This window comes from Lethenteron reissneri, chromosome 17 (genome assembly GCF_015708825.2).
Source record: "Lethenteron reissneri isolate LAM-NWPU_2019-01 chromosome 17, ASM1570882v1, whole genome shotgun sequence".
Taxonomy (NCBI): domain Eukaryota; kingdom Metazoa; phylum Chordata; class Hyperoartia; order Petromyzontiformes; family Petromyzontidae; genus Lethenteron; species Lethenteron reissneri.
In genome coordinates this window covers 15,526,780-15,541,841 of record NC_083795.1, presented here as the reverse complement: position 1 = coordinate 15,541,841, position 15,062 = coordinate 15,526,780, and the positions used below count along the sequence as shown (strand labels likewise).

The 15,062-nt window shown below is 50.2% G+C and overlaps 1 protein-coding gene across 3 annotated transcripts; it reads right to left on the bottom strand.

Moving 5' to 3' along the window:
• Nucleotides 1-762: 762 nt before the first annotated feature.
• LOC133343558 (hexokinase-2-like) lies at nt 763-13,706 on the bottom strand. 3 transcript variants are annotated; one of them, XM_061553243.1, is made up of 18 exons: nt 13,415-13,706; nt 10,960-11,122; nt 9,376-9,527; nt 8,971-9,090; nt 8,729-8,824; nt 8,506-8,605; nt 7,802-7,985; nt 7,525-7,680; nt 7,055-7,288; nt 6,182-6,486; nt 5,812-5,960; nt 5,066-5,185; nt 3,741-3,836; nt 3,437-3,536; nt 2,981-3,197; nt 2,726-2,881; nt 2,075-2,308; nt 763-1,694 (listed from the first exon to the last, which is right to left on the bottom strand). In XM_061553243.1, the coding sequence occupies exons 1-18, from the start codon at nt 13,421-13,423 to the stop codon at nt 1,550-1,552; spliced, it is 2,736 nt and encodes a 911-aa protein (XP_061409227.1). In that variant the 5' UTR covers nt 13,424-13,706; the 3' UTR covers nt 763-1,549. The 3 variants fall into 3 exon arrangements, with proteins under 3 accessions (XP_061409227.1, XP_061409229.1, XP_061409230.1); XM_061553245.1 differs by lacking the exon at nt 13,415-13,706 and adding an exon at nt 12,544-12,676; XM_061553246.1 differs by lacking the exon at nt 13,415-13,706 and adding an exon at nt 12,533-12,551.
• Nucleotides 13,707-15,062: the final 1,356 nt, after the last annotated feature.

The following is a 15,062-nucleotide window of genomic DNA, read 5'->3' as shown; positions in this document are numbered from 1 at the left end:
TTGATTGACAGGTATCACTCAGCTGGGAGGGGGGGGGAGTAGGTTGATTGATAGATGCCACTAATTTGGGGTGGCGGGCCACTGACGAGCCATGAAGGCCAGTGGGGGAATGCTCAGCCTCAGGGGAGCACTGGGAGGAATTGGCCAAACACCCCTGTGCAAGACCCTCCGGAAAAAAAATCTCAAAACTCAGTGAGCCTAAAGGATATTATTACTTCCAGGGTAAAAAAAACCACGTGATTTCATCCTAAAGGTTGTCAAACAAATGTGCCAATAACCTAAAATACCACTCAGTTCATGTACAATCCCTCCCAGAGCCTTCAGTCGTGTCTCCTTATTGGTATTAACGATTCCATTTGCGCCTCCACGTTACTGTAATACCCTTGGCCACTCATTTAGCGTAGTTCCCTCCCTTCACTTCCCCCCTCTACTTCCCTATTAAACCAAAACACAGAGCATACTTGCACCTGTACCCTCTTGATCACACGTGTTTGCAGTTTTTTTAGATTCGTGTGTGACACTTTTAGACAAATATAGAGCCTACATACCCAACTTTTCACATTACACTTGCACTGGTTTTTGACTTGTGTTTTGTTTACAACCGTTAAATAACTCGTTTGTTTTGAAATAATCTTTGCAATATTGCCGTTTTTGTTTTGTATTGTTGTTGCTTAGCTCGCTTAGCTCGCTCAGCACGGATCACCCTTGTAAAACGGGATCATCTGCGTAACAAATAAAATAAACTTAACGCGAAAGCGGCTGTTTGCTTGACACAGAAATAATTGTATTCTCACAGGAGCGCACAACATAACACCAATACAGTGAGCATGTCTGGAGAGGACCACACACAAATACTCCAACTCGAGTGTGCAGGGCTTAATTTCAAGCCAGGTCTGTCCGGGTTGCTGACCCACAATAAAATTACACCCACCACATGCAGTTTGCCTCTCGCTTTGGGTATGCCATTAATGGCGTGCCACCTACTCCAGTCTACCGGCGACCCAGAACATATTGCGTGAGAAATTAAGCTGACTCAGTAATGCACCTGTATTCTAGCTCTTTTAGTGTCGACCAAACTTGTCTCGGCGGCTTAGCACCAGCACACGAGACAGGATACCGCTACTGCATAGTGACACTACAAAATTACAGACATGCACACAAACAGTGCCGTGTCGCCGTCAGTAGTGTTAAACACGGGCAGTGATGCATGACACAGGGCACAAGGGGTGAGAGGCAATACCTGGCAGGAGGTCACGAACGTGGGAATGCCTACAATAACTTCCACAGTGAACGGTTTTAAAGGAGTAGGATGGGGACAAGGACATGGAAAGAGGAAGACAGACATCATACATTCAAGCAACAACAGTTGCCACGAAACGTGGTTCGTGTATTGTGAGCAAATGTGCTTATTAACAACCAAGAAAACATTCTACACCATTTATCTAACTGTGCTCTTAGTGAGGGGTGAGACTAAACAGCTGACATTAAGGTTAATGGGCACTGCAGTCAGTGAGCCCAGAGCCCAGCTCCAAGCGTGGGCGGCCCCAGCCTACTCGCAGGCCTTGGCGTCCTGGCTCATCCCGGACGCTACGATGAGCGCTGCCCCTTTTCCACTACCGTCTTCCGAGATGCGGAATGTGAGCACGCAACGATGCGCCAGCTCCCGAACCGTCTCCTGCATCACGCGTGAGAAGCTGCGAACACACAAACGAAACATGCTAATTCTCCAGCCATTATAACTACCCCCTATAGTGGAGGTCTCGTTCAGTCAGGCTCTGAGTTTTCTTGTTGAACACAGTGAAAGTTTAAGTCATTGCATCCTTCCTGGTTGGGCAAGTGTAGGGCTGCCACCTTTTCCACGGACCAAATCCGGATGTATTTCTCAGTCAACCTACGCCTATAAAAAGTGTACAGTTTGCAGTACTATAATAAAATTTAACACAATACCATCAGATCAGGTACAAATAAATTATTGCCAACCAAACTACAAATTAAAATTCCAGAATGGTTTGGGTCAAACCCATCGAGGAGGCAATCCTCGATGAAAGATCATGCCCCATTGGCGGGGCCTTACCTGGGGTGCAGCTTGTACATGGTGCCATCCACGCCCACAGTCAGCTTCAGCTGCTGCACGCCGCGGCCCTCTCTCATTTTGTCCACCACAGCTGCCATGGCGGCACCACAGAGCTGGGCGGCACGGCGTGATACCACTTGGCAAACCTCCTTCACCACCAGACTATCGTCGCATGTCGAGTCTAATCCCAGCTGTCGTAAGATCGAGCGCACCTCCAGCAGAGCCAGCCTGTCACTGGATTACATTTGGAAGATACCACATCATATACCGTGGCAACAGTGCCGGCCACACCGTCCACTGCAATAATCACATCCAACTGCAACATTGTGCATATCAGTCACCGCCCAAACCCCAACACACCATCCAACTCATTCACTACGTCAATCCACACCATTTGGAACATCAACCATACCACCCACTGCATCAGTCATATCCAGTGTATCAACCATGTCAACGAAACCAACCCACTACGTCAACCATACCACACACCGCACCAGTAGCACTTTCTCTGTCTACCGAATGGTCGTTGATGTGACACAAAAAGGTCTTTGTATGTCAACACACAGCCATTGCATTTAAAATCAACTTGAAGCCAGTCACCTGTGAAATAGTCATTCCTAAAGACTGTCCACGTGAGGAGGAGGATGTTACCTCTCAATGTAGGACAGGAAGCGCGTCTCGAAGATGCCGGGTGTGCGCAGCCTCTCGGACACGACCCCACGGAATAGGAGGCCCAACTCGGTCAGGTCGATGAGGATGTTCCTCACAATCTCACCCAGGTACATCCCGCTCATCATCTTCTCAAACCTCAGGTAGACAAGGAAACATGACTATTCCCAACCCGTTCTTATTTAATTATGATATAACGGGACATTGATGGAGATAAGGTGTGTGCAGACTAGGTACCTCTGCTTGCCGGGATTGAGGGAAGACTTGTCCATGTTTCTGTCAATGTCAGTCCTCAAGTGTTCGAGTGAACCGTTGTCCCCAAAAGCTCCCAGCTCTACATTCACACACATGCGGGGGCCTTCCTCCCCCTCCCCGGGGCTGCCGATGCCTCCCTCCCCCTTCACCAGCTCCACTTTATCCAGCTCCTCCATGTAGCACACGTTACAACCCGTGCCTGTGGAAAAGAGACCGTGGGTTGCAGTGACTGACATGGAACCGATCAGTGGTATGGTCTGAGTGCACGTTTTGGTGACTTAAGCCAGAAACTCATTGCATTCACAGGCAAAATATGGGGAAGAAGATGCAATAGAACAGCTGAGCGTCTGGTGTTGTGGGACAAACTCCGAGGGCTGTAGCTGCAGATGGTTGGAGAGTGGGTGCAAGTGCAAGTCACACACGTGGGGCTCCACGCACCGACTATGAGGGCTGCCTGGCAGTGCGGGCTTGTGTAGGCCACTGACATCATGGTAGCCACCGTGTCGTTTGTCAGCGTCACAGACTTAACCTCAAACTCCTGCAACAACCCACAGCAACCCCATTACATGTGGGAGAGGCACAGCGTGTCTACAGTGCACGCAGAGCATGTGCAGGGCGTGTGCAAGGTGAGTGAACATTGTGTGCAGGTTGCATGCAGGATGTGTGCATGGTGTACGCGAAGCATATGCAGGGCATGTGCAGTGTGTGCCAGATATGTGCAGGGTGTGTGCAGGGTGCTCACATTGCGCCGAGCAATGGCCTCCTTAAGCAATGTCACCACATCTTCTCCCTCACATCCTGAAGCGCCAAACATTTTGGTCCATTCTATCAGCTGTCCCTGTCCACACAGAATCAACAGCATCATGGCCCAACATGGCACAGCATGGTGGTGTGATGCACTGTTATGTGGTGTATCGCTTTGATGATGCCTCCTTCATATTTGTGAATCAGGAATTGAATCATTGTATGTTGTATGGTCTGTTCTGCATGACCACAGTCACACACCAGAGACTTTTTAATTCACTATTTGTGCATGAAGAATCTGCATCTGCCATGGATTGCACATATGCGTTTCGCAGAAGATCAAAGTCAAGGATCTTCTGCATCAGATCTTCTACGAGTTGTTTAAGACTTCTTGCAAGTGTAGTGACATCGCGAGATGTCACTGTGTGGTGCCGGCCCGAGAGAGGCACGGCGTGCGGTGTAGCAACATCGCGGACACCACTATGATGTGGGTGCAGTACCGGCCCTATAGGAGCTCAGTGAGCACTGACTGACAGTGCTGGATGGCACCACACTCTGCGTGGAGTGCCGGCTCCTACAGGATAGGGTGCGGGAGTGCCGGCCATGGGAATGGGGTTACTAAGGGCCGTGGCACTCTGGTTGACCCCAGAGGACACACGTGACCAGTTAAGTCTGCATGGGGCTCCCAAGGGGGGGCTAGAGGTGGTCACGTGTCAGGGTCGAGATCCTGCTCGAGGATTCTAGAAGGTGGTCGTGGCTATGGGCGGAGCCGGCCACGCCACAGAGGATATAAGCCGGGTCCCCCAGAGGGACCGGCTGCTATTGTTCATCCTGAAGAAATCTACATTCCATGTTCTACGTCCTACAGAGTCTCCAACACGTGGACCTGGACCCAAGCTGTGGTCCGGTCCGTTGTAGCTAGTCACAGTGTAGTTAGTGTAGTAGGCCTGATGGTCCACCACCATAGGTTGTTATCCTGTTAAGGGGCAGTTACCCCTTGTGTTGGTGTTAATAAATGTGTTGCCTCCAAAGAGTACGTCTGCGACTCAGTTGAATTCACTACACAAGCATTACCAGGGTCAAATTTGCACTGCTAAAGGTTAAGCGCGTGGGTTCTGAAGGGATTGCGTGACCTCAAGTGGTGATGATGGACGTTGAGATAAATAGCACATTCATTTCTAATGAATTCAAGGGATCTTATGAAGCAAACGCCGCATATTTTATGGTAAATATACACCGCAGTATTTACCAGGGCAGCGTGCCATATTCAAACCACGAACCTCGGCAACACGCAGCCAACACGCTACTGCTGGTCAATGTTACCTCCCCAAGTGAGCCCTGCCGGCAGGGGAATGAGAAGATGAGCCCCACGTGGATGGATCGGCCGCTCCGGCCACTCTCCCGCAGCAGCTCTCCCGCACACTCTGCCAAGTGGTCGAACAGCTGGAGAGTGAAGCGTACATGCCAGCGTCAGAGCCACAGGCAACATAGACTTGCACCGGTTAGCACACGTCATGGGTGTTTACCATGATATGGGGAAATTATGGTGCGGCATGTCACAATATTGTACACACATTTATAATTATATACAAGTAACTACATTGCCTAATCAGCTCGTGTGCAGTTGTTAGATGGATTGTTTCATCGTAAGACCATGAGAGGTGGCGACGGCGTGTGGAGGCATTCATCCAACAGTGGAGGCATTCATCCAACAGTGGATTGATCAGGGCTGATGATAACTTACATTGGACCCAAGAAGCATTTTTAGAAGAGATATCAGGTGAGATGCAGACAGCTGGCTTTTCAGTCAGCTCTGAAGCCCTGCCTGCCAAAATATTGAGTCTTACCTCCCAACAGAATATACAATTTCTGTTGTCAAGAGTTGAATTCATTTTTCATATAAGGTGACAGGCTATTGACCCAGTGCATTCATGTAGGACAGAGTAATATTACCCGCACTGAATTTTACCAAGATGAAAAAATTCTGCATATTAGCACTTCCAAACAGGTACATTTGCACTCAGACCTCAGAATCCTATGTTAATGTGAGCCAGGCGGATGCGCCAGACCTTCTCAGCAGTGCCCCGCTGTATGTTCTCGGGCACGGAGTAAATCTTTTTGAAGATGGAAGCCTCGCGCCGACCACCCCCTGGCAGCTTCACCAGCATCACGATGAAGTTCCCACCCCCGAGGTCCAGCGTCAGGAATTCTCCCTCCTCTGCCAGTGTGATGGGATGGAATGCAGCATTATTGGCAGAAGCTCATTACTGTGAACAAGCTTCACTCCGCAGAGGTGTCAGCAAAATTGACAATGCAGCAATTAATCCTGCAATGCTGAGCAGCTATGAAACATGGCCCACTACTTGCCAAGTAAAAGATTATGAAAAATGGTGTTTGAAATTGCAAACATTGCTGCCGCCATCTCCGTACACCACTCACCATTGCCATTGGGGATGGTGCGCACGTAGGAGGGAAGCATCTTTACAGAGGCTTCTTTGTGGCTCTCACATTTGAGTCCACGCTCCATCTCCTCGCGCAAATGACGCTTCACATCCTTCAGCACCTTGTGGTCCAGCTTGAGCGGTGCGAGCTTCTGATCAATCTGACGGCGCTGCTGCGCGAGCCGGTATGCCACGGCTGTCACCATAGCGGCACCCTTCCCACTGCCGTCTTCGGACAAGATGAAGCGAACCTCACATTCAGGAACGAGGAGCTTCAAGGCATCCTGGAGCCGTTGACTGAACCTACAGCCGGCACATGCAGCACAGGGAGGCCAACGAAGGGGTCAATTCCAGCACAGGGTCTTAACATGGGAGGTCAGTCATGCCAATCACAATGGCATCACTGTTCTGCATATTTATTCGTGAGAAGCAACTTTAAAAAGTTGGTGAGTGCCGGTATCTGAGAGGGATTTCAGGATTTTCTGCCAAGACAGGATAAGCAATGCAGAAGTCTGGCAGGTAAGTTTTATATTCATGTGATTTGACAAAAACACTTGTGCTGGGTGAGACACATGTGCAGCATTGGTGAGGGACGACTGCTGATAGAGTAAGCCCACATGTGGGCATATTGTTGGGCAGATGTTGGAGGTCGCGTGTCTACGGTGCAACAGCTGCAGGATCTGCCAAACAATAGAAAGCATTGGCAAGGTGTCGTGGCATCACCAGCTTTGCCATGATGAAATCATGATCTATGCATGAGAGCAATTAAGTAACGACCATGAATCTTATGCTGTTGTGATAAAGCAAATAAATGTCAAAGCTCTGGCAGCATTATTGGTCGTTCGTGTGCATTGTGTCACAGTGCCCTCACTGAGGGTGCAGCTTGTAGACAGAGCCGTCCACACCCACGGTCGTCTGCAGCCGATCCTTGGCCTGGTTTTGCCGAATCCGTGTCACCACGGCAGCCAAGCCGGCGGCACACAGGTGGGCGGAACGAGTAGACACCAGGCAGCAGATCAGACAGGCGGCTTCACAGTCCTGCACTGAAACTTGCAGCCCCAAGTCCTTGAGGATCTTCTCTGCCTTCTCAAGCCCTACATTTTCCCTGGTGTGCCACAGCATAGTAAAATCACTCATTAAAATAATTCTTAAACCAGCCTAAAATATTCAAATACAAAAAAAACATCAGATGATCATATATCTGATATATAATGGATGTGTGATGCAATCCCAGCAATGAGTATTGCCTGCGCTACCTGGCCACGTGCCAATATTCACCAGCAGCACTAATGAAGCGATTTGCTTCATTAGTGCTGCTTAACCCAGGCCCAGGAGTCTCACTTTTCCATGGCAGACACGAAGCGCGTCTCGAATGATCCCTTGGTACCAAGCGCAGATGACACCTTTCCTCCAAAAAGCAGCCCCTCCTCCGTGAGCTTCACCAACACCAAGCGCACAATCTCACCCAAGTACATGCCGCTGATCATCTTCTCGTACCTGCTCAACCAACAGCACGCAACAGCACACCATCATGCTCCACTCTCACTGCCGTTTCATGACACGCCGGACAGTGTCGTAATGCAACCCAGCCAGTGCCGGTACCATGAGGGTGACATACAGCTGCTTGCCGGGGTTGAGAGAGTCGTGGTCGAGCTTGCGATCAAACTCGGTGAGCACGTCATCGAGCGCCCCATCGTCCCCGAAGGCGCCCCACTCTGTGTTGACGCACATGCGGCCCTCGTCACCTTCCACCAGCTCCACGTTGCTCAGCTCCTCCATGTAGCACACGTTGGTGCCCGTGCCTACAGCAATCGCACAGCGCACACAGACATACATGCCCGCACATCGCTACATGTTTTTTGGACAGTGAGGCGTTGATCAGCATCATGTCTTTGCTGATGTCGGAGTTGGCGAATAAGCCAGTGAAAGGCTTCAGGAGTAAGCTGGTGAGATTGATGACCATAGTCACACTGTGGCCTATTCTAGATTGCCAATTGGTGTGAAAGATAGCCACATCTGCCATATGATGTTATGATTTTGTTCCAGACCACTGAAACCAGGAAGGTCTACTGTGGGGTTGGAGATTTAGTGCTCTTTAAGGACATTGGCCTCAGGATTAAATGAGGGCACTTTTACAGTTTCCACTCAATCCCAAAACGGTTTGAGGAACAAAAGCCTTATGATGCTCTGAAAGTCCGCATCTCTACTGGAACCTCAGTTGTGGTCTGAGATGTGTACATTGCTTGAAAATGCGAGCATGGTGCATGGAGTGTGGTGGTAACTTCCGCCAGAGTCGTGTTGACAAGTGTGTGTGAGACTTGCCGACAATGAGGCCGACTTCACAACGTTGGTCATCGTAGCCGCATGTCATCATGGTGCCCACGGTATCATTCACCACAGCCACTACGTCTATGTCAAAGTCCTGTAAGGATATAGTTATGCATCATCGTACATCAATTCATGACACTACATCGCAGAACAGAACATACCACCGCATGTTACACCTGCACGGCATTCATGCTTCCTGTCGTCAGGCTCCACCCACCCCACGACGCTTGATGGCCTCCCGCAGCAGCTGAACAATGTCACGGCCCTCCACACCACTCGTCTTGAACCCCTTCGTCCAAGTCAGCAGTGTGCTCTGCCAAGGACATGACGTCACAGATTAAACTGTTTTTCCACCTCGCATTATCAGGGAAGGCACGTTTGTATTGTGAGCCTCGATAGTGACAAACATGCCTTATATACCAACTCCAACCCCATATCGCCTCCTCAACCCCACGGTACCTCATCCAACTTGGTCTGCTTGCAAGGAAAGGAGAACGTGAAGGCAAGGGGCAGCTTTTGGCTCTTGATGTTGCGTTTTTCCAGGAAGTCAGACAGACATTTGGCGATCAGGTCAAACAGCTGCACACACACACATTTGCAACATGTTGGTAAACGGTCAGCAGAGGAAGATGAGGAAACACGGGAGACCCCCAGAATATGATCACCACAAATGAGAAGAGCATATACAGTCTTAATTTACCGAAAAAACCAAAGAATAAAAACCAAAGAATAAGCATATACAGTGGTGTGATATTGTAATTGCAATGCAGCATCATCTACAGCCAGGAGAATGGAGTCCTTGGTGATCATTAACTAGCGGACTCTCTGGCAGCAGCACTCGTGACCCCCACTTGAGTTACTAACCTGCTCAGCGGTGCCAGCCATGGCCTCCTTGGGAATGACGTAGATCTCGTTCTCCATGAACACTTGCTGCTGGCCACTTTCGTCAGCAATCTTCACCCGTAGCACGCGGAAGTTGGTCCCTCCCAGGTCCAGAGCCAGGTATTCCCCCCGCTCTGTGAGCGTCGAAATGGCAGCACACGGGAACACCCAGTCACCCATCACCACACGCTGTACTCGTATGTTATACCAGGGACTTATTCGCTACCTCAAGCCGTAACAGTAACATGGTCACCGGAGAAAGATGAGGGTACGCAGAAGGAGGTTCCCAGGCTATGACAACCGTGTGTGGGTGTAGCCGGTGTGAGCTCACCTTTGATCAATCACACGTATGTTTGTACACTCTGCAGCATATGGGAACCGAAGACACCATTTTGTATTATATTTCACGGCTGTAATAGCTATGGGTAGCCAGGTGCGTTTTTTTTATTTTAAGTGAATGCAATAGCAATCAGGGATTGGACCCCAAGCCTCACGTGCACTGTATCGGATTAGTTCCAATGATATATAACTTACATTGATATTACTTGAAAGTTAATCGACTGACAGGAACTAGGTAATGTTAATTGACTGTTGATTGAGTTATTGGTGGTTATGAAGATATGCACAATTAAGGCTTTAATATTAAAGTTAATTTCTATTAATTAAATACTCATAATAATTGGGTCTAAAATATTAACACTGGAGTTCAATCCCATTAACAAAGAGATTGAGCTGTGGTGTTGTGATGTGGAGGGTGTCTGTCACGATTAGAAGAATGAGATGTTCACTTTTTTGTTGTTGTATTATATTAGTTTGTCATTTTTTGTGATGAGTTTTTTTATTATTAGAATTACGAGTGTTACTAACATGTTTATTTTGATCAATCCAATTCGAATCAATAGATATAACGAAGTTGGAAGATGATTAGAGTGTTTTTGTAATAGTTGAGAACATTTAGTGTTATTGTGTTGTGCTATTCATTGGGAAGGCACAAAATTGCTGACTTAGAGCTTAATTTTAACATTGAGCTAATGGGGTGAGCAGAATCGGTGTTTTTGCAGAGGTTACATGATATAAGAAAGAATAATTGTTTTATATGTTTGTTAGCAATATATGATTTATCTAATTTACGTATTAATATAATTAGATACAAAAATGTATTATTATTGATTTAAAATTGTATAAGTATGTATTGTTTCGTTTAAGTATTATCAGAAACTAGGAATTGTAGGAGGCATTATTGATGTTTTGGGAAGATGTTTGTATGTTAAATGTCATTCGATTTAAACGGCTGTTATAATTTAGATTTGGGTGGACTCCGTGCTGAGAGATTGATCTGCGGTGTTGTGGCATGGATGATGTGTTTGGTCACTATTGCAGATACGCAAATCCCCTTCAGTCACCCACTGCTCCAGAAAACAGAACACAATGCGGAGTACATACTCATCATCTCCAAACTTTATTATTTTTGTTGTTGTAGCAGACTGGCTACACGGGGTCTCAATAAATTCTTGCAAAAAATGATCAGTAACTCAGTGGTGGCCGCAGCGATGGGTGTGTGTTCACCTGTGCCATCAGGCGTGGAGCGCACAAAAGACGGCAGCATCTTGATGGAAGCAGCGTCATGGGTCTGCTGGCCCAGGCCGGCATCCATGGCAGCTCGCATGCGCACCCTCACCTGGCACAGGATGTCATTCGACAACACCAGGCTCTGCAGCCGTACCTGCACCTGCACCACCACTTGAAATGTCAGCGTACTGCGCCCTTCATATAACACACATCTAACAGCACAGCCTCTGTAAATTGGCTATAAAACCCAGACATGAGCTAGTTACTCCATCTCACAAGTCATTGACTGAGAACGGGTGGCAGGGTTGACAATGGCTGGTCAAGCTTCAGTGTGGCACGAAAAAAGCGCCCTACCCCAGATTATTGTTTGAATTCGTGATTGAAACAATGTTTCTGGTACACAGATGCACGCAGACATCCACGACTGAGATGTGTGTAGTGTGAAAGTCTCAGCGGCAGATCGTGTGCAAGGCACGTGAATGCTCCAGGGGCAAGCTGTGTGCAGGGATTATGAATTCAATCTAGTTTCCAGTGCAGTCATTAATGTTCATCTTACCGGTGGCTAAGAACTTAGTTTTGTTGGGATGATTCCCAGGCCACCCTTAATGATGTTGCATCTGAAGGTATTTTCGAAGTGAAATATTTTAATTCATTCATAAAATCACTTAACCTTGTTCTGACCTCTGCGGTGTTAAGGCTCCTGCACTGCCCCTCAGCCAAAATGCGAGCGGTCAGCACATTGCAGCGGAGGAATTATAATGTGAACGAGCCAAGCAATGAGTGAACGAGTGGGTGAAAGAGCAATTAAATAGAATGATGGAGCAATTTATGAGCGAAGGAGTCGATCGTCTAAAGAGGTAATCGAGTGAGTGAAGGAGGTATGGGAATAAATTGAGTGAAGGAGGGTTGAATGAGCAAGTGGTTGAGTGAACAGAGAAGGTGAGTGAAGAATGTGAGTGCGTGTGAGGCAGCTGTGAGTCGAGACGTCCATTTTCATTTTGTTTGGCAGCGTGTGGGGGGGCATTGAGCCGCGTCTCACTTTGCAGGATTAATCAACTCAATTTAATCGGAATCCAGAATATCTGGGCCAGGACCCTGCGGTGCCCACTCACTCATACACTCGCTCAATCCTTCAATCACTCCTTCACTCACAAAATCCTTTAATCACTCCTTCGCTCCTTCAATTACAGTACTCACTCATTCACTCACAAAATCCTTCAGTCAGTCCTTCACTCCTTCAATCACTCACTACACTCACAAAATCATTCAGTCACTCAGTCCTTCACTCAGTCATTCGGTCCTACCCTCAGTGTCCTTAAAAAGACTTGATGTAACCCAGAGGCAATGTTTCATGTCTCAATGGATTTATTTAATATCCAAGTTAAATAAATAAGAACACATACAGTACAAAGGTTGTCTTTTATCACGACTGTCTTTTACGCTGTGAAAGACAATCCTTCACCCAGTCATTCACTCACTCCCTTATTCCTTCACCCTCCTGAAAAAATAGAGTCTTACTAAGACTCAGCGTGCGCCTCTTGTATAAACAGCTAATTTGCTATGTCCTCACTCGTACTATACCGCATTCACCCTCCCTCTCGCCGCCTGTATTCACGCATCGCCCGTGGCCTGCATGCTGAGAAGTGCTTCTTGGCGGCTGTTTGGCCTCGGGGGCCTCGGAGGGGGATCCCTGGGACACCCCCGTGGATGCTCCCACAGCAGGCAACCCCGCGCAGCGCGCCCCGGGGTCACCATGGAAACGCGCCCCCCGAGGTCACCATGAAAACGCGCCCCCCGGGGTCACCATGGAAACGCGGCACCCGGGGTCACCATGGCAACGCGGCCCCCGGGGTCACCATGGCAACGCGCCCCCCGGGGTCACATGGAAACGCGGCCCCCGGGGTCACCATGGAAACGCGGCACCCGGGGCCCTGGCGCGATGTCGCAATGCGTCCGTCTCAGTCGGGGGCGAGGTCCCCTCTCACAAGAATAATCTCTCTCGCAGGGGTCACGAGGATCGCGATTCACAAGGGGTCCGCTATCCAGAGGGTCCCAGGTCTCCTTTCACATGGGTCTCCTCTGCCAAGGGTCCCAGGTTCCCACTCACAGGGGTCCCAGGACCTCACTCTTAAGGGATCCCCTCACACGAGGGTTCCAGGTTTCCTCTCGCAGGGACGCTCTCACAGGGGCCCCAGTGTCCTGATTACAGGGGTCCCCCAGGTCTTCATTACCACCGTGACAGGAAAATCCCCAGCCTTGCCATTGCAAGCGGCACGCACACACACCACAGCAACACCGTACGCGCCCTGTGCTACAACGCGTAAAAGAGCACGCGACAGCCACAACGCCACACACACGCGCGCACACAGCCACACACCCGCACTGCGGCTAAAACAACCGCACAGCCACATCACCCACTCACGCCTCGCGTCTGTCGGGGTATCGCGCTCACCGCGGACATGGTGGCGCCTCCCCTGGCCTCCCGGGTCTCTGGAGCTTGGACAGCGCGCCCCTTGGACCCGATCCCACTGCTCTTGCCCTCGGGGAAGCGAGCAGCTTCGGCGACAGCGAGCGGCGACAGCGAGGAGTGAAGAGGAGTGATGTAGAATGAGGGGGTGACGAGGGGTTAGTGAGAGTGGGCTGACGAGCCACGGAATGTATCCCGGGGTCGTGGCGAGGAGCGCGGCGAAGGAACGAGTTGACCTCTCAACCACAACCCGAGCGTGAGCAGAGCGAGGAGCACTCCTCCCCCCCCCTCCTCCACTCCGCCCCCCTCCTCCACTCCGCCCCCCTCCTCCACTCCGCCCCCCCTCCTCCACTCCGCCCCCCCTCCTCCACTCCGCCCCCCCTCCTCCACTCCGCCCCCCCTCCTCCACTCCCCCCCTCCTCCACTCCGCCCCCCCCCTCCACTCCCCCCCCTCTTCCACTCCCCCCCTCCTCCACTCCGCCCCCCTCCTCCACTCCGCCCCCCCTCCTCCACTCCGCCCCCCTCCTCCACTCCGTCCCCCCTCCTCCACTCCGCCCCCCCTCCTCCAGTCCGTCCCCCTCCTCCACTCCGCCCCCCCTCCTCCACTCCGCCCCCCCTCCTCCAGTCCGTCCCCCTCCTCCACTCCGCCCCCCCTCCTCCTCCACTCCGCCCCCCTCCTCCACTCCGCCCCCCCTCCTCCACTCCGCCCCCCTCCTCCACTCCGCCCCCCCTCCTCCAGTCCGTCCCCCTCCTCCAGTCCGTCCCACTCCTCCCCTTCGTCATTTCCCTCCCCCCCTCCCTCCCTCCCATTCTAGCCCCCACCCCCTACCATTACCTATCCCCCTACATTCCCGTAGCCTGCTTCCTCTACTCCATCCTTCCTCCACGGATTCCATTTCTGCCCTCCCCCTGCACTCAGGTGAGGAGTATATGGCGCTACACCCCGCAGGACCCACATCGATTCGTCCAGACCTTGCTCCCCCCAAACCCGGGCCCCTCGACCTCCGGACCCTGTCCCCACCCAGGACGTCAAACCCCACCCCTCCCTACCTGTATTCTGCATTCCTGCGGTCAGGTGTCCCCTTGGCCAACGTTAGTTCCGATGACTTTCAATGTGGGTCTCACGATCGCCCACCATAGCGCCCTCCACGTCGCTCGACATGACCAGGCACAGAGTTTCTTGCTCAAGAGTTTTATTGTCCCAGGTTCAACTCAAATTTCCCAGGCACCAAGTGTCCGGCACCGTCCTCACCCGTAAAGGTTAATCACAATTGCCTATAACTATCTTATTCATGTACAAATATATATTCCGAAAAAAATACCGATTACCAATCCCAAGTTTCCAAACAATGCCCAATTGGTTCAAGCATGCCCAGCTTTGCTGATAATACAGTCAAAACGGGTCCATATTTTGCTTGATTTTAACCAATGCTGGGTCGTTAGTGGTTACAACTAAATATAAAAAGCAGACTATGCCTCCATGTAAAAAATATTAAAGAATGTTTTACACATTCCACCAGCCATACAGCCTCCTGGGAGTACAGTATAAGTGACTGGAGATATTTAGAAATATGCGTTTACAGTATCTTACTGATATAAAATTCCACTTTGTTGAGCTATCATTTGTGACCAG

Bases quoted from the DNA above. Each gene is read 5' to 3' on its own strand.
- LOC133343558 (XM_061553243.1), bottom strand. The intron at 7,289-7,524 runs GTGAGACTCCTG...GTGGCACACCAG, and splicing joins TTCGTGTCTGCCATGGAAAA to GGAAAATGTAGGGCTTGAGA. The intron at 5,961-6,181 runs GTGAGTGGTGTA...TCACACTGGCAG, and splicing joins CACCATCCCCAATGGCAATG to AGGAGGGAGAATTCCTGACG.